Source organism: Tympanuchus pallidicinctus, unplaced genomic scaffold, assembly GCF_026119805.1.
Source record: "Tympanuchus pallidicinctus isolate F22 unplaced genomic scaffold, pur_lepc_1.0 scaffold4, whole genome shotgun sequence".
NCBI lineage: Eukaryota > Metazoa > Chordata > Aves > Galliformes > Phasianidae > Tympanuchus > Tympanuchus pallidicinctus.
The window spans coordinates 17,870,089-17,889,323 of NW_026294758.1; the positions used below are offsets into that span (position 1 = coordinate 17,870,089).

Genomic DNA, 19,235 nt, shown 5'->3' on the forward strand with positions numbered 1-19,235 from the left:
AGGCAGACAAAGATTTCCCAGAGCCACTTGTGTGCTCTGACTCCTCAGGCAAGTACAGTGATAGACACAATGAAGCACGATGGAAAGCAAGCACCATCATGTTTCTGTGTATCACAGAAGCACAGAAAAAACCTGCCGCTGATTACAGCCACTCTGGCATTCTCTTCATTGGTGCAAAGTGGTACTAACAGCACCAAAACCTCTAGCAGACCTATTATGTGCCAGGTACATTACCATCATGGAGAAAGGTCATGAAAGAGTAGGAGCACCAATAACACTAATGGAAAGGCAACTTTCTTCTAGTTTCTCCAGGACCAATAGGGATGGAGTCTGGAAATAACAATAAATCAGTGGGAACGCAGCTGTCTCACAGTCTTCCTGCCAGAAACAGGCTGACCACATTGGAGTGTTGGTCAATGCTCAACCACATATGAGCCAACAGCATGACCCAGCAGCATGCCCAGACAGCCAATGGAATCCCAACTTGTACCAGAAATAGTATTGCAAGAAGCAGCAGGGAGGTGATTGTCTCCTTGTACTCAGCACTAGTGAGACCTCACCTCAAGAACTGTGTTCGCTGTTGGGCCACTAAACTTCTCACTAAAAGAAAGACATTGAGACCCTGAAGCACGTAAAGAAAAGGGCAATGAAGCTGCGAGGGGTTGGAAGCACAAGTCTTACGGGGAGTGACTGAGGGAACTGAGATCATTTAATCTGGAAGAGGCTCAGGGGAGACCTTATCAATCTACAGCTCCAAGAAAGGAAGTTGTGGTGAGATGGGGCCAGCCTCTTCTCCCACATGAGTAATGACAGGACTGGAGGAAACAGCCTCAAGTTGCACGAGGGGAGGTTCAAGTTGGATATTTGAAAAAGTTTCTTCTCTGAAGGAATGTTCTGGTGCTGGAATGGGCTGCCCAGGGAGGTGGTGGAGTCACTATCCCTGGAGATGTTATAAAAAAGCATAGATATAGTAAGAAACATAGTTTAGTGGGGAGATATTGGTGGTAAATGGATAATCTTAGAGGTCTGTTCCAACCTTAGTGATTCTATGAACTGATGGTTTTACTTATTTCCCCCCATAGTTTGTACTGCTAAAATGGCATTAAAACAGAGGTGAGTACAAGTGCTACAAGTACTGTGTTGTACATGCAGGAAACAGAAATTGCCATAGTGGTGTCATTCATTGCATAAGTAAGAAAGACAAGATAATAGACCAAGGAAGACAGTAGCATGTTCTCTCCAGTAAAATGGAACACAGAAACATGTACAATTGTGAGAAATCAAATCAAAGGGGAAAAAAGAAAAAAAAAAAAAAAAAGATTAATCAAAATGCAGCCACCCACGTGGAAGTGCTACTTCTGGTGTAGCAAAAGAGAAGAAAATACACAAGTCTTATTAGAGATACCTACATTGTGCAAACACCACGTTGAAGCACATCGGAATGACAACTTAAACAGGTTGCCCTCAGCAAAATACTTCAGAATAAAACTATTCATTTGTGACAGGACAAGGTTCATCTGATGGCAAAGATTAAACTGTAAAGGATTTGTTACTTGAAATGTCACCTTTTAGATAATATCCACACAAGAAAAAATACCTAGCTATTATTAAGTATCACTTCCTAATTAATTCTTTAAGAACAGTTAGCAAAAATTATACATTTATGTGGCAACAGACAAATTAGTTTTCATTGCTTGGTTATAAAAATGGTACAATTTTGAAAGCTGGATTGAGTTTTACATTTTTCTTTTTAAAGGCACTTACTTTAATTGAGGGAATTAATTGGACAAGTATGTACCATGAATGCAGGAATAAAAATATATGGAAAAGCACGTAATTAATGAGGCATTACTGTTTCCTATTACTTGAATGTGTATGGTGCTTGCGATTGCGCGCATCCATCAGTTCCTAATATAGCAATATAAATAAGAAAACTTTAAAAAAACAACCATACACAACTTCACATACAATTGAAAAAAAATCTTCCACCTCTCTTGTAAACTGGTACTGAAATGCGAAGACAGTTATTTCCAGCAGCCAATTTTTTCCTTCAACAGTCTCCATCTTCCTTCCTGCATGCTTCTAAAAATTAAAATATCACCTTGCAAAAAAATTAATAAAGTGAACCAAGGCTCCTACAAAATTACATTCTCATCTTGCTTAAACATATCATAGAATCGTAGGTTGGAAGGGGTCCCAAACATCATGAAGTTCCAATCCCCCCGCCACAGGAAGGGTCACCAACCTCCAGATCTAGTACTAGACCAGGCTGCCCAAGGCCCCATCAGGTTCGTCTTGTCCAGGGATGGAACATCCACAACATCTCTGGCCAGTCTGTTCCAGCACCTCACCACTCTCCGGGTAAAAAACTTCCACCTGATATCCAATCTAAACCTTCCCTCCTTGAGCTTAAAATCATTTCCCCTTGACCTATCACTGACAACTCTTGTAAAAAGTTGATTCTCCTCTTTTTTATAATCCCCTTTTAAATACTGGAAGGCTGCAGTGAGATCTCCCTCACAGTCTTCTCTTCTGCAGGCAGAACAATTCCAGCTCTCTCAGCCTGTCTTTGTAGTGGAGGTGTTCTAGCTCTCTGATCATCTTCATATGACAGAGAAATAAAGAATAAAAAAATAAACAAAACAAAACAAGTAAATCTGCAGGTACAGAGCAGCAGAACAGGAGAGGGCCATTCTGAAACAAGAAAACCACTGTTTCCATGTCTTGCAGACTAGTACCACTGGGAGGCAGAACATTTCACTCTCAATGCAACTTCTCGTCTAAAAATATCAGTTGTGTATATTAAGCAAGTATCAACTTAAATATAAGCATACATGTGGACCACTAAACGACCCTATTTTTATTCAAATAGCTCATATGTGACATGATACTCATCAACTCTGTAAGTACAAGCAAAGGATAATAAACTGTACAGAATGCAAACAACATTCAAGATGTGTGGCTGGGGAAAAAGGACAAGGAAGGAGAACCACTGAGAATGAACAACAGAATTTTAGTGTGGAGTAGGTCGCCAGGTCATCAAAGGCATGGATGCTCTTGACCAGAAAAACTCTGGAAAAAGATTATGTATTAGCTGCACAGATGTATTGTTGCTGCTGGACCACAGGGGAAGAGCGCATAAAATATTTTACCCTCAATGTAAAGCTTGACAAGTTCTCTTTTTACATACACACACACACAAAAAAAAAAAAGTGATTATAGATTCCTTTGGTTTAGCAGTGTGTTGAATCTGTGACAAAAATAATATTGAAAACATCAGATATCATAGCAGCACACAAAAATAAACACTACAGTTTAAAAGTAATATTAAAGACAATGCATGCAACACTACAGAGTGAAAAAACAAATACTGTTAGGACTCGGACAGAATTGCAACAGAAATTTTTTTGCTATTTACTAGTCTACAGCAGGGGCAAAGTCAAGAACAATAGCTGAGGAGATTCAAAATACCAGATATTTGTAATTATTTCATAGGACAAAGTCATTTCAAACTCCTGACACAAACTAAAGGTGGCATTTCTTAAGGAAAAATCTCTGAATGAGAGTGGCAGTGTGAAGCAAGCATCTATCCTATACATCTCTGCAGGCACTTTATTACACTGAATTATTACAAATTCTGGTATTTAACACTACTAATATTTTCACCAATTCCCCTTCTTCATGTCATAAGTCCTTATGCATTATTCTCAACTGAAAATATATATATATATATTCTCTTGTTTATCACAGAATATTATTGACGGTGTTTCTACTCATGGTCATGTCTTAAAACTTACATTGATGGAACTGCATGAAACACATCGTTGAATTTTGAGGAACTTGCAACACTGACAAAATCACTGAGATTTTCAACATACCTGGTGAAATGCCACCTAAATGTAGGGGCACATGAAGTCTATGTTTTAATTTCTGTTGGCAACCAGACACTGACGTTTCAAATATGTCATAACACAGAACTGCTGTGAAAGACAGCCCTTCTCTGAACCCTGCCATTACTCTTACAGAAAGAATCTTCTCATCCAGGCTTCCTGACCAAAGCTATGAAGCAGGAATGCTTGGTGTACACCTCCCTGTCCATACCTAGAGAAAACGACTAGAGGGTCATGGTAACATGTTCACCTTATAAACAATGCCCTAACAGCAGAACAATCTCACAATGTAGCTGAGACAAGTTAAAATAAATTCTGTTCCACCTACTTTTGAGCTGGAATTTAATAATGCCTGCTGCCACCTACCAAAATGCCCTAACCATCAAACTAAGGTCACCTGGGATCCCTTTCAATCTCTCTCAAGGCTGCTTTTCTTCCTCTCCATTAGATCAAGCAATTCTGTGGTCACTAAGTGAAACTGATTTATTTTCCAGCAGCTCAAATCGATTAACTCATCCTGCTGGCACAAAATGGATCCTAGAAAAGGCATCCAGAACCTGCAGGCAGATGTGGCAGTGTAATGAATGATCATATCCTGAGCCCAGTGATGGATGTGGCATACTTTCATACGGTCCTGTTTTAAAAACAGACACATTGGAGAGAAAAGCCACCTTTCAAATTGAAATCCAGTTTCCTCTTTAATATCAAGAAGTTCATCACCTGAACAGTGTCTTTCCCAACCTGAAGGAAAAGTCTGGTATATCCATCCAGTCAACAACAGACAAGGAAACAAATTAATCACAGTTTTAAATAAGAAATTACGTCAGTTTCTAATTAGCTTCCTTAGAAACAGCAGCTGCTGAACAGAGTAGCTGTAGTCTTCCTCTGCTGTTTGTTTGTGAATGCAATTGCAATATTTTGTGAGAGCACACCTCACCTTTAGCTTTTTCCCTCTGTACATTTGTGCCTCACCATCACTAGATAATAACAAAAAAAATTACTTAGTTCAGCTTTACATGTAAACCAAAGATACTGTTCTCTTTTGATTAAAGCTTTTTAATTGAATACACTGATCTGCCACGACACTGAAATTCCAGTTATGAGAAAGTCTATCTCCCATAAATGAGTCAGTAAGAAAACACAAGTAGTTATTCTTGACAAATCACGCACGTTATTGCCGTTCAAATCACGTATTCCCAGAAGTACAAAGGTTTTTTCCCCAAAATGCTATACAATCTTGTGCAGAGCAGAGCACATTAATCTCTGGCTGTCACTGCTTGGTCACTCAGCAACTATGTTCCATGTTCTGAAAGTGATTGCACTGGAAAGCTCCTGTGTGGGCAGGAAAGCTGCTTGACTTGGAGAGCAGCTTATTTCTATGCTGTTTTTTTATGTGTCTAATCTCCTTCTCTTGGCATTTGAAGAGACGGGGTCTCTCAGATCTCACTGAAAAGTATCAAAAGATATTTAAGAAAAATAACACTAGATCTGCACAAATCAACATGCAGATCTATTCTTAAACTAGTATCAACATAACAAACACAAATAGAAGAATTCTGTGAAGCCAGCCTCCGAATAGACACGTTTCACACATTAGACAGTTGAATGAGAATATATATTTCATAATTGAAAATGCATAATTTTCCCCCTATACCTGTATAAAAGCTATGCCTCCAAATGAGAGAAAGCTAAGATTTTATCTGTGGTGGAAGAAGTACATGGGTGGGTTTTGTCTGCTTATTTTTCGATGTTTACCAATATGGAATAGATTATAATCTGGGCATTGATGACTGAGATTGACAGAATATCATTTTGAGTTTATTAATATTGTTGCTGGCCACCCTCTATAATAAGTACAGCTGCACTGGAGAAAACACTATTAGACATCTGCCACAAAGAAGCACAAAGATTGCTCTTCATCCTTATTTTTATAATGGCTAGTCCAGCAATAATCTTGCTTTTCACATTTCGCAATCACTTCATCTAGACACTGTTCATGAACTGATGCATGACTTTCATACATGGAGAAAACTGAAGTGTGTAACTTTATTCAATTATTTCTTCTAGATGCTGCAGTGTCATTTTGAACAAAGCAATACTTTAATGTATTATAGGCTTCAAGGCATTTTTTCCATTATAAGCAATCAAGCAGCACAAATAAAATGCAAGTGTTACTTACAGCAGGTTGGCCCTTTCTGATCGACAGCAAATAAATAAATAACTAAAGAAATAAGGAGTGCTGGTTTATTCCTCTCACATGAGTTACAGCAGTAGATTCCCAGACAGGAGAAATGACAGTGGCTTTATATTTGCCTAAACAAAACAAAACATTGAGGATTGGGAATTGAAATGCAGTTGACATTTAACTCTACTTAGGACAGCAATTCCTTTGACAGCCTAACAAGACAATTTTCTTGAAATGCTTCTTCTTCCTATACAGAAATGAACACTTGACGCATGTAATCTTGGAAAACAACTGGAACGGCAATATTTGCTTGTAACTGCTGGTGCTTTTGCATCTTTCCCCACTGTTTTAAAACTGAATTTTATGGCAAACCATGAAATACAACTGCATGTTCCTATCTACGCAGCACATAGTAAGCATAACCTCTGATTTCAGATATGCCATATGATGATGTACCTCCATCTGCCACTTCACATTTAACAACACAGCCAGTGAGCAACAAAGTGACAGAAATAAATAGAGCTGGCAGATGAGAATTAAGAAGTAAAACTGGCTTTTGCGGAAATTAACATTCTAGCCACTTAATAGTTATGGCTTTTAGTACATAAAGACACCTACTAGCACGCCACAATACAGACATGTATGCACAGGGCAAATTAAACACTTTGTAAACTTTTCGCAAGATAGTTCTTCTGTTCTGAAATACTTCAGAATAAAGACAACATATACAGCTTTTGTATGTACTTGTCATGATATGCACAACATATCATGCTTTTGGATGTAGTTGTGATAACTCACTTTTCAACAACTTTTGTTATAACAAATACATTTAAACTGCTGCCTTCACAATCTCAATCTTCTCTTTTCTAAGAGGAAAGGACAATGGGACTTTCTGAAACCTCAGTCTCATCCCCAGCAAAAAAAGATCTCAAACACATACTAATAAACCCTTCTATATTTTAAAAATAAATTCATGGGTCATAGCTCTGTACCTGATGAAGTCAATAAAGTACCAACTTTTTCTCTCTGCCAGATCTCAAAGTGATTACACATTGACTTGATTATGCTTTATATATTGCTGAAGGCTACCTCATTCCTCAGTGAACTCACAAAAAACAAACGAAAACCATCTCAACCAGGGTGCCGTAAACATTGCAGTGATGGAAACCCTGTTTTCCCAGTTGCCTTCCAAAGGACAATGTGTCTCCAAATTCCAACAGTGATTGGGACTAGGCCACTGCCTTCTGAAGACTGTACCCCCATAACTTGGTAGTGATGCAGCAGTGCCACCCTGCGATCTCGCGGCACTATCTGCCATCATACCTCCTGCAAATGAAATCCATTCTTATTAAATATCTGAGATCTACAGGTCCTCCTTACCACATATATTGCAAGGAGCATACAGAATCACATAGCCTCTAATGCTGAATGCTAATAGGAGGAATACATAAATGAATAAGAACATCTGAATAGCAATTAATGCAATGATAATGCAGTACTTCAGTGCAATACTATTAAGACGAAACACACAGTCCAAAATGGGACTTATTTTGCCAGCACCATTAGCACGTAAACCTTTAGCATGCAAGTCATCACACCAGAGAAGACACACAGTAACAAAAAGTGGAAAAGAAAGGACTTGCAGCAGGCAAGAGATTCTATTCACCTTCCCTGTGTATTCCCTTCCACCTTACCTACTACTCTTCCCCTTCAATACATGCATGCACACAAACACAACACTCAGATGCACTGTTTTCACTGACTCTGAAAGCCAAATGAAAGCTGTTTTGCTAAAAAAAATTTCCCAAGGACAGCTGGCAGCAATCCTACAGACCAAAGCAGTTGTCTATATCTGGCCACCCCCCCAGACATGGCTCTTGCAGTCCTCCTGTTATTTTTCCCATCTCCTCTTTCTCCCTCCATAACTTGTCAGCTCACTCAATAACAGTAAAAATAACATGCATTACATCAATCTTACTAGGATGAAATTACTCCTCTTAACTATGAGAAGAGCTGAGTGGCAGACTAAGAGACTAACCAATAGCCTTTTCCTTAGAAAGGGACTAGTAAAGATTTTAATAACTTCGTCTTCATCAAGTGCCCCCATTCCAAAGTGCTTTGTGTTGCCTATGATCCATTCCTCCTAAGCATCACAACCTCTCTGTAAAGAGATTCTCAAAACTTGGTACAGATTCATCAGCACAGTTGTCCAGGAAGCAAATACGTCAGGATCACTGCTCTTAGAAAGACAAATACCCATAATTAACTGCAATTAAGTGATGTCAACACCTTTTGTTCTTTTGCCTCATTTGCTAATGAAAAAGCATACAAATCACACAGCTGTACAAAAATCTGTCCAGTAAAAGGACAAATAAAAGTGTTAGTTTTCTTCTGGATATTTTGAACCATGTTTCAAGATGGGAAAATTTTTATTCACAACAAACAGCTGTTTCTTCTCCACTAATCAAAGCTACTGACACCAAGATTATGACAGAAGTTGTTAAATTTTATTACAAACCATGTGCTAGGGTTATCATGAAAGGCAATACTAGTGCTCACTACTCTAAACAATGAGACTTCTAAATAAGATATACCACCTCAGTTTTGGCATTTGCATTCACCATGACTGCAGAACAAGTGTGTAAGGAGAGAGAAGTAAGAACAATCATTATGCATACTTTTATCTTGTTTTTGTTAGTAAGCAGTTTAAGTAGAGTATGGCTGGTCTACAAGCCAAGATAGGTATATTTAAAAATTCTAGCTAAAAAGATAAAATTAATTCAGTGTGAGCTCACCACTCCACAAGTGACAGAGGCTTCCAGCAATATCTGATAATCTACAGCTTGCATTATTCAGAACATTCTACAAATAGGTGCTAAATTAATGTTTGCCTGAGGAACAGCAGGACAGGGCACCAGGAGAAAGTTACACAATTGTGCTTAATATCTGGCTTCTGAATACCTGAAATTACTTAACAAGGCTTGTGATAGATGCCAGACTTTACTGAGTGGCTTTGAAGACCAATCTTTGTATGAATTTATAATTTTAGAAATAATGTTTTCTACAAGGACTGCTCTGAAATAATGCTATGTTGGCCCACTACATCAGAGGTGGATTCTGGTAGTATGGCAGGAGAGGTTGAACTATCCCATTCATATCCCATTACATGTTGTTGCCATGTGACAGATGGCAGCAGAGGGGCAGTCTGACAGACTGGCATCTGACATGGAAGTGTTGATGAAGCAAAGTTGTGTCACTGAATTCCTCCATGCGGAAACAATGGCACCCACGGACATTCATCGACACTTGCTGAACATTTATGGAGACCAAACAGTGGATGTGAGCACAGTGAGGCTGTGGGTGGTACATTTAAGCAGCAATGGCAGTTGGCCACCTCTGCTGGTGCACATTCTGAAAAGTACGGCACGCAGGCTCCTGTTCATTGCTGGCAAAAATGCATACCTAATTCTGGTGGCTGTTATTAAAACATGTTCTGTTGCTGTGAATTTGCTCTATGAAGTAGTGTTGTTGTTTGCTCTTCATAGCTGTTGTTTCTGTGGAAATAAGTAAGAAGCATTACTTTTGGAACAATCTGCACAGCACTCTATATTCACTGGAAAGGACAAGAATTTTCTCAAAATTCCCCACTTAGGTTAAATTAGAAAGCAACAAAAACAATTATTTGGAACCAAAATCATGCTGCACTGAGCATGTTGAGATACATAATTGATGATACCCCAAACATTTATTTTCCTATCACATTAGGATTTTAAGGATGATTCTTCATTTTTTAGTTTTAACTCACATGAGGAATTATCTGTAAACAAGGCATTTGCTCAGTTCTTCCACATTATGCAACCAAGAAATGCTACCTCTACAAGCGGTTTATGGTACATAGGTTATGCGACACTTAAACTTTCTAAAGATGAGTAACCCATTTCTGGAAGATGAAAACAAACCTAAAACAGTTTCACCTAATAGGTCACCTAGAATCCTGCATGCTATGTGCTATATGTCCTAACGCTACTGCTGCTGCACAGCCAGCACATCCCCTTCCAACACAGCCATGTAGCCACGCACATGCTGCTAGCCTGAAAGCCAGGCAAGCAAAGCATGTGATGCTCAAGCAGAAAAAAAAGAAAACAGAAAATAAAACACACTCACACACTCAGCATAAACAAAATGACCAAACTGCAGATACAAGTTTAAAATTGAAAAGCTTTCATTCCAACATCTCCAGTGCAGATTATTAGATTGTTTCCATTGTTATTTGGCACTAACTCACAGACATGATTGCAACATAAATGTTAGCACTGTAATTGCACGAGATTAACTATCACCCTACATGCTGAACTACATTTCTTAGTTAAATCTTAGATACAAATCTTATAAACATGATGAAGATTAAAGCTCCCAATTCTTGTACATCAGTGAGGTTCTTAGTTGTTTTTGTTGTTGTTTGCTTGTTTTAAATGCAGCACACAGAGGCTACACTTTGCACATGCATTTATTCCTTCACATTTATTTCTGGACTTTATGTGATGGCAGTACTGTTATTAGCATAAAAATACAACATAAAACTGAACTGCAAAAGCCAAACCTTACTGCAAACTTTTTATATTAATAATATATCAAGGACAATTAACCAGAAAAAAAAAAAAAAAAAAACTACCACGTTCAAAATTTTAAAATGCAATTACAACTGTAACAGAATAGAAGAGTCTATGAAAGTAGCTAACAAGCCTTCAGCTGCGACGGAATATGGATATCCTTAAAATGAAGGCCAAATCTTTTTTTCTCACCTTCAATTAAGAGAGTTGAAGAATTCTTTCTACTTTTCACCAAGCGTCCTAGAACTTCATGATCACTGCTGGGCAGGAAGTTTCATTTGGTAATCATTTGCTGCCCAGCAAATACAACAACAGGAACTCTGTGTTTGTTTTCTCCAGCTGGAAGGAATTTGGATCCTGCTCTCCAGGAACGCAGAACTATTTGCCAGATAGAATCAAAGGAAATTCTGAACCCAACTCTTCAACAAATAGACTTCAGAGGTTTGGGGATTAAGAAGAATCCCTGAGACCCAGGAAGGCAGTTATGCTTTGCAGATGGAGCAAAAAGGTTTCGCTACAACTGAAGATGAAATCCTGTTCAAATTGGGTGAGAATTCAATGGTTTTGGAAGAAGACTCAATGTCTATGCCAAGCTGTGCCAACAGAGACAGAGCTAGCCCAGACTGGAACTGCATTTTCAGCTGATTCCTTCATTAGTGAGATCTGGTACTAAGCAGAAAAGGCTTAGAAAGAGCACCTGGCTTGCAGTCACCTACCCAGACATCAGCTACAGTTTTCCTTTTCTTATTAGATAAACTATGCTATAAGGCACCTTACCAGGAAGACGTCTGGGTTCTCTACATTACTCAGAAGATGCTGGTATTTCTATAAAACCTAACTTCATAAAAAATTTATTATTAGCTGCAGGGCAGTCTAGCTGCTGAATTAATAACAGAACTGAAGCAACAAAGAGGCATCTCGTGGGTACATATGTCTACTACATGACACATAATGAAACAGAACCACTTGCACAAGGTGGGAACATATTACAGATATACATTAATTACAAGGTTTTGTACAGCTTTATTGGACAAGCAGCAAAAATGTATACATATATCTCCACAAGGTGCATTAATTACATTTTGTTCATCAACTGTTTGCAAATCTTTATGGGATTATCCATCTTTGCCTAACACAGTTACCTGCTCACAAACACAGAGGAGGCAAACAGAAGTGGTCAAACAGATCAACTATATTAAAAATATATGGGATCCCACCATTAGCCTGCCTGGTTTCCATGCTCAAGCCAAATGCATTATGTAAATAGCACTCAGCTTTTCCCTGAAAAAGCATCTAATTCTCCTGATATTGCATTTCATGACTCATTTCTGAGCATGATTTTTCTTAAGAAATAGTTCCAGAACTTCTCTACAGAATATGACAGAGAGGAGAACAGAGTCTGAATGCTGCATTTCAAAAACTGTATGATATTCAGTTTTATGAAGTGTCTAAGTTCCAGTTGTTGTGCAAACAGTTAAACAAGTGACTGAATTTGGTTAGTTTCCCTGAATGGAAATGCACTCTCTCTGCCCTTTTGAATGAGCAGAGGAAGGCTAGAGAAAAACCACAAGGATTTAAAGAATAAGATTTAAATAGAGTATAGTTTCAAACTGAGTAAACTTTGAAAAACAAGACTTCATTCAGAAGTAATGAAGTTTTTACAGCAACTTCTGATCTTAATAGGAAGGAGATAATGTGTAAGAGGGGAAAAATAGGAAGCCTGTGATCTCAAAAAAAACTAAATGTCATTTTAAAAAAAATCTACAGTAGTAATCAAGCATTACAGATCACATAAACTGAAGGAAGGAATAAATTCTGCTTACAGAGCTTCTCACTTTCCAATAAAAAGTGAAGAGGATTGTTGCAAACACTTGAATATTTTGACAGTCCAACGAAACAGTGCTAGTGTCCTAGCATTCAAAGTCTCCTTTCCATAGGCAACAGAAAACACGCTTTTCCTATGTCATCACATGGCACCAATAACATCCACCATTCATGGCATATATTTTGCTAATGAAAAAAAAATAATATATCAGAATAGAGTGCCTACAATTCAAACATTTTTCCTTTGCTACATTTCTGGAAGAAAAAGGCTCAGTTCTGAAGAGACAAACTATTTACCTGGATAAGGTCAGTACAAAAATAACACTTCTGCCAGTGAAGCAGGAACTGGGGAGAAGCAGAAAAACTGTAAGATGATAAAAATCCACTTGAGAATAGGTGGTAGAAATATCAGCCACTTATTACAGAACATCTCTTCCTACTGAGAAAAAATCTTCAGTCTTGTAACAACAGAATCCCAAAGACTGACAAAGTCAAGAAACCTGTATTTTACCCTATCTCATGACCACCAATGCACAGCTCCTGGCCGGACGTGCATTGCATTTACAGCTGCCATTGAAAATCACTGTCAAGACACTTCTTTAACACGTGTCTATTGGACAGAAACACTTCACAAGGAGCATGAACCAATATGACCTGATCTTTCTGTGACTGTGTTTATATAATATCTTTCTTTTGTGGGAACATATATCTTCTGGGGTAGAAGACACCAGTCCACAAGTAAGAATCATTAATAGACAAGGAACTCAGCAGCTGGCACTAAGCTACGATGCTTGCTATCCAGCTTAGTAGTTAAGGACTTCCCATGCTGCAATAAGGGAGAACGTGTAGTTAAACACCACACAACAGCCAACAACACCCAAAAGTTTTGCTTCAAGCATTACAGATGCTAAACCTCACACACATCAGAGCAAGAACTGTATATTTAAGGGAAAAAGATGCTCTGAACACACACTCTCATTTCTAAGGATAAAGTACTAAGCAATTACAGGCTGCCGTTAATGTCAATGACTAGCAACAAATGTGGCAATCCACAGAAGAACTTCATTACAGAGCAATACTAACAGATTCACTATCATCTTTTAGGGAATCTGTAACAAAAATATTAAATATCTACTATTCTTCTTTCTTCTTCTGTTGGCCTCCTCTTTCCATTTTTAAACAAATGGAAAGTGGATTAGAGTAGTTAGGTTGAACCATCCCAATTGAATATTTTAGGAAAGCAATTTAATTATTAACTAATAAAAGAGTAAAGCCAACATTCTCTTCAAACAACTTTGGATGCAGAACTAAGTGTAATAGTGTTCTAAAGTAGTTGGTAAGTTTCTGTTTGTTTCAGAAAGCTGAAGAATAGGGATTGTCTCGGAAATTGAGTTCTAAAATAAGGTTTGCCATTTTTACTCTGTCCTTTCAAGAGTCAGAACTGTGCTACATGGGAAACTGCTTCTTATTTAAAATTACAGCTTTAGGGCTTACATTAGTTACCTTCTTAAAATTTCCTAGAAGATACCAAAATCACTGATATCTAGAATCAACAGTAAGAGATTAGATAGGAAAAGCCAAACCTTAGTCTTCACATCAGTGCAGAGTTCTCAGCCGTCTTGCCAAGCACCAGTCAGCCATTCATCAAAAATAAAAAAAATAAAGATAACACTCAGGTCTATTAATATATTAGCATCACATTACGGGACAAAACAGTTAAATTAGAACAGAGATGTAATGTGACTGACACAGTGCCAGCTTTAAAAGTGTTTTAGTCTTATTTTCCAAAACTCTAAAAGAAGTGCTTCTCCTTGCACCTTGGCAGTAATGACACCGAGTCTCATTGCTGTGTACAGTCATTTTCTGTATCCAACACATCAGCAGCAGGGAAAAAAATATATTTTTCATCATTTCTTGAGAAAGAGTTTAATGCCACAACTAGGTTCAGGCGTTTGGCTTTTCACACTTCACAAGTTCAACACTATTCAGTAAAGTTATGAAATGCATGAAATGAATCAGTAGAGTTTCAACACAGACATTTGAAATTCAGCTGGTTTCTTAATGGTCCTACACTAGAAGCTACTATGCTACAACAGTCACTAGGATATATACATGTATATATATATATATATATATATATATACACACATGTATGTATATGTATATGTATATGTATATATGTGTATATGCAGGATATACAACCTTTCTGTTGCTGTTCCGTCAGCAGAAGACTGTTGCAACTCCTACTCACCAACCACATATTACTCCCAGTATCATGATTTTATTCTGGATAGCCTTACATATTATGAGTGAAGGCAGGAAAAAAAAAAAAAGCAACAAAATTTTAAATGAGTTCACAATAAGTATTTCACAGAAGGAGAAATGCTAATATGCCAACTTTGAAAACTGATACAGCTCACTTTGAAAACTGCAAGGAGATCTCCAGTTAATTAGGCAGATGCTGTTCAGGATATAACTGAATACAATTTTCTTGTGCTACCTCCTGGTGTTCATGGCAGCAGCGTACACATGGTATTACCATACTGTAAACTGACAGATGGGTCAGAGTCTGAAACAGCATGACAAACAGACTTCAGCACCTCAAGTTGCTGGAAGGTAAACAGTTTATCAGGGTAGTATGAGGGAACAGGGTAGTGTACAACAACCCTCGATAGGACTGGATGTCCAGTTAAGCTCTGGGAAAACAGCCCTGAAAAACTGCAACTTCTTTGAAAAAAAAAAAAAAGAAAGAAAGAAAAAAGAAAAAGAAAAAAAAAAAGAAATGAACTTCAGCAACATTTTACTTCTGTTTGCTATTTCTATGTAATTTCTATTAGGTTCATTTGAACACTGACTCACCCACTGCTTCTCTACATGACAATGACCAGATTCCCAAAAGACAGCTCTCTCCTGCTGCCTAAAATTTTACTCTTGTAGTCTCAGAAGACTGTTCTCCTCAAATCATGCTCCAAACATCTGCACCAATTAACTGCTTCCAACTCTTCTTTCATATTAGCATTATCTCAGAAAAAGGGACTTCTTGGAGGTCAGAGACGTTCAGGTTTCCTAATGCCCTCTGCCTTCCCATGTTTGATTTCTTTCAAGTCTGAAGTGCCAACTGTTTACCAACTCAGATTCTCATGAGGCATTATCAGTGCAGACTTTCACCAACATCATTTGCTTTCCCTTTTATTTTGCTATTTTGCCTTCAGTGGCTGGATCTGTTACTGGAACATGACCTGGAAGATACACTAATTAGAACAAACAAGGCAAGAGTTCTGCTAACATAACTGCACTGACCCCAGAGGCTCTATGACAGGTATGGATTTATACTGCATAGACAGAAAACCAGGCATGGTATGCCAGTCAGGTTTTCACTGGCCCTGCATCCTCTTCCTTGCTCTAGTCAGCTCTCCTTCCATCAGGCCTCCTTAAGGCTGTCCCTGCTTCTGTTTCTGTTTAATAGAATAACTGCTCTTCCTCTTTGTTTTCAGTGTCTTTGTATGGTGCCATGTTTCTTACTGTGAGCACGCAACTTCCTTGCACTGATCTGTTGATCCTGCAGATCCCCTCAAGAGATACAATGCTCACTCTTATACCAACTTTTTTACAGAAATGTTTTCTATTATTGAGAGACAAACAGTCAGAATACGCCCCTCCAGGTTTTTCTTACTGCCTTATCCCTACTTGCATCATGCTGGATTATACAACAACCACTCTCACTGATTTCTGGCCCTGAAGACCCATAAACATAGGTCTGAAGGATGCCATATTAATTAAACAAATGCTTCTGTGAGCAGCAGAACTAATGAAGCTTCCTTCCCTATGGCTAGACATCCAGAGGCTGAGCTGCAGCCCCAGCCTTGCCTGCCCCTCCCCCACCCCCCCCCATTGCTGCAGAAGAAGGATGATACTAATACTTAATCACACACATGCTTATTTCCTGGTCCTAGTCAACAGTACTTACATTCTGGCTACAAGGAACCTAGGTTTCCTGCATACTGGTTACGGTGCCCATATATCTTCAAAACAACCCAAGGGCAGCTCTGAGAAGTATGCAGTCTTCCAAAGAGAACCAGATCAGGATTTACTGCTAAAATGTGACAGATGTTCTCCGCGTAAGACTGCAAGCTTGAGTACCTGTCTTCTCTTGAAGCAAAGCACCAGTCAGATCCACAGCAATGGGAGATCCACCCCACTCCCAGAAAGCCAGGCACAGGCTGTACTGCCAGTGTTCAGTGAAATACTGCCACATCTCTAGCTTTGTTCCAACTGTTCTCATATATTTTGCCTGCACCAAGAAGTACATTCCAAAATTAAGTCAACAGAGCAATGCAACTTCCATGGCCTGTCTTCCCACTTGCTACATAACTTCTGTTCCCTTACACTCACTACAGCTCCTCAGTTTTAGCTTAAAAGCATAACAAACTTGATTTCTTAGAAGATCTTACTTTCCCCCTCCCTCATCTTCATCAAAATATCTAGTAAGTAAGTACATATTTGCTAAAGAAAAATATAATTTTAAAAAAATAAGCAGAATAAATGTGTGTGAAGTCTGAAGGAGCCTCACAGAATTTCATACTGCTTTCCCACGTAATATTAAAGAGATGTTCCTAGAAAAAAAAAAAAAAAAAAAAAAAAAAAAAAGACCATTGAAATACTACTAGAATTAAAACTTGCTTTAAAATGTACTTGAGATTTGGCTGGAATCTAGATGGAAGGGAGCCCTGGTACCTGTTCCACACTGATGATCATAGCTGTTCAATTTCTGGATCACTGTGGACATCCACTTAATTCAAGCGGGACACCTTCTCACCTGATGGCTGACACCATAAGATACTTAAATCATACCGAACCTTATTAATATTGATTTCAACAGGCCTACAGCCAAGATAGAGGTCTGAGGGAATCCAGCTGAATTAGGAGCACAGCACAGGGGACCTGACTCAATGAATATCCTGAGTTGGAAGGGACTCATAAGGACCACCGAGTCCAAGTCCTGAAAGACATTATAGCTGGGACCCCAGCAGCCATGGAGGATGCAACTCACTCCATGCAAACCTCTGGAGAGCACCAGATGCAGATGGAAGACATCCAACAGAGCTTCATAATTGGAACTACATTCCTCCTGCTGTCCTGTAACCCAGTGAAGCTGGTGAATTAAATCAAATTTAATAACCTGAGTGAGATGGTACCTCTGGAGACGAGAGGCACAGAGGATGTGCTGCTGATCGGAAATCACAGAACAGCTGTTTCCAATCAACCCTTCAGAATAAACACCACAATCCACAGCTGTAAGCTCTACCAGCATGCAAGGGACACAGCAAGCTCTATCTAATATCAGAAAGAGCAGTTTTGGTACACAGGCACAGTCCGAGTAAAAGTAAGTGTTGAGAGAAATTGGCCGTGGTCCTGCTCATTAAAGATGACTGCTGGAAAGCTCCGTGCTGCTCTGCTGTCATTAGCAGTATTCCTTCCAAATGTTATGACTGTACCTTACCCAACAGGAGAGTAGTTCCCTCACAAGTAAACAGCAATTGGCATGTTTTGTAAACAAAAGGTCTGTTTCTTTACTGAAGGGAACAGCGCTGAAAAAGCAACCCACGCTCTCGTGTACATTCAGTCGTCTTTAAAACGCATCAACACACAACACACAATACTCATCTCTCGACGGCTCCAGCAGTGCTGGATCCCGGCGGCGTGCCGCTGCCAGGCACAGCACGCGGCTCCGCGCAAACTTGCGAGCCGCAGGTCCGCCCGGCCCGGCCGCTCCAACCCGAGGCTCCAGGCTCGACGCCACCGCCCTCCGCCCCGCCCGGCCCGGCCCCGCGTCAGGGAGGGGCTCGGAGCCGCCCGAGGGCGCGGTGGCGGCCGCCTCTAGGGACGGGTTCGGCTCTCCCTATCCATCCATCCATCCGTCCATCCGTCCGTCCCTCCCGCAGGCACTCACCGCGCCGCCGTCGGCCTCCTCCGCCCGCGGCTCCGTCCTCCGCCCGGCAGTGGGCGAACCGTGCAGCAGCTGCTCCAGGCAGGCGGTGCTGGGTAGCGAGGAGCTCTTCTGGTGGGACAGGTGCGCCCCGGGCCGCCGTCCCTCCTTCCCTCCGCGGCGTCCTTCCTCGCCGCCGGCATTGGGTCCCGCGAGGGAAGGCGGGGCGGCGGCGGGGCCCTCGCGGCGGGCGGGCGGCGGTCCCTTGCCCTGGGGCAGCAGGTGCTCGCGCAGCCGGCGCAGGGCGAAGCCGGACTCGCCGCCCGGCTCCAGCGGCTCGGCGGCCGAGCAGCACAGGTTGGGCTGGGAGGACGAGAAGACGCGGTCCAGTACCTGCCGCCGCCGCCTGAAGCCGGCCCAGCGGGCGGGGGGCAGCGGGTCCGCCTTGCCGCCGGCCGGCGGGGCGGGGGGCTCCGCAGTGCGGCGATCGGCTGCCGCCCTCCCGCCGCCGCCGCTCCGGCCCTTGCCGCCCAGCTGCAGGTTCTTCCACAGCCGGGCCTGGAAGGACACGACCGGTTCGGGCTCGCTCGGCTTCTCCCCCGCCGCCGCCGCCGCCGCTCGGGGCTCCTTGCCCGGCTCCATCCTCCTCCGGCTGCTGCTGCGGCGGCTGCGGGAGCAACAGCAGCACAGCCCGCCCGAGCCCGGCGCCTTCACTCCCGTGCGGGGCGGGCCGGAGTCGGAGCGGCGCCCGACGCCGCCGGGGGACGAGCGCGGGGCCGCGCCGCCCCCCGCAGCGCAGC

General features: G+C 40.9%; 1 protein-coding gene across 4 annotated transcripts in view; it reads right to left on the reverse strand.

Annotated features, from left to right (window-relative positions):
* Positions 1-19,200, reverse strand: part of MCTP1 (multiple C2 and transmembrane domain containing 1) — a 252,740-nt gene extending 233,540 nt beyond the window's left edge. For 2 of the 4 annotated variants that reach the window (XM_052700796.1, XM_052700793.1), the window contains exon 1: positions 18,460-19,200. In XM_052700796.1, coding sequence (XP_052556756.1) covers positions 18,460-19,077 — 618 coding nt within the window. In that variant the 5' untranslated portion in view covers positions 19,078-19,200. The remainder of the gene's footprint in view (positions 1-18,459) is intronic. The other 2 variants (XM_052700794.1, XM_052700795.1) reach the window with 2 other exon arrangements.
* Between the last annotated feature and the right edge of the window lie 35 nt (positions 19,201-19,235).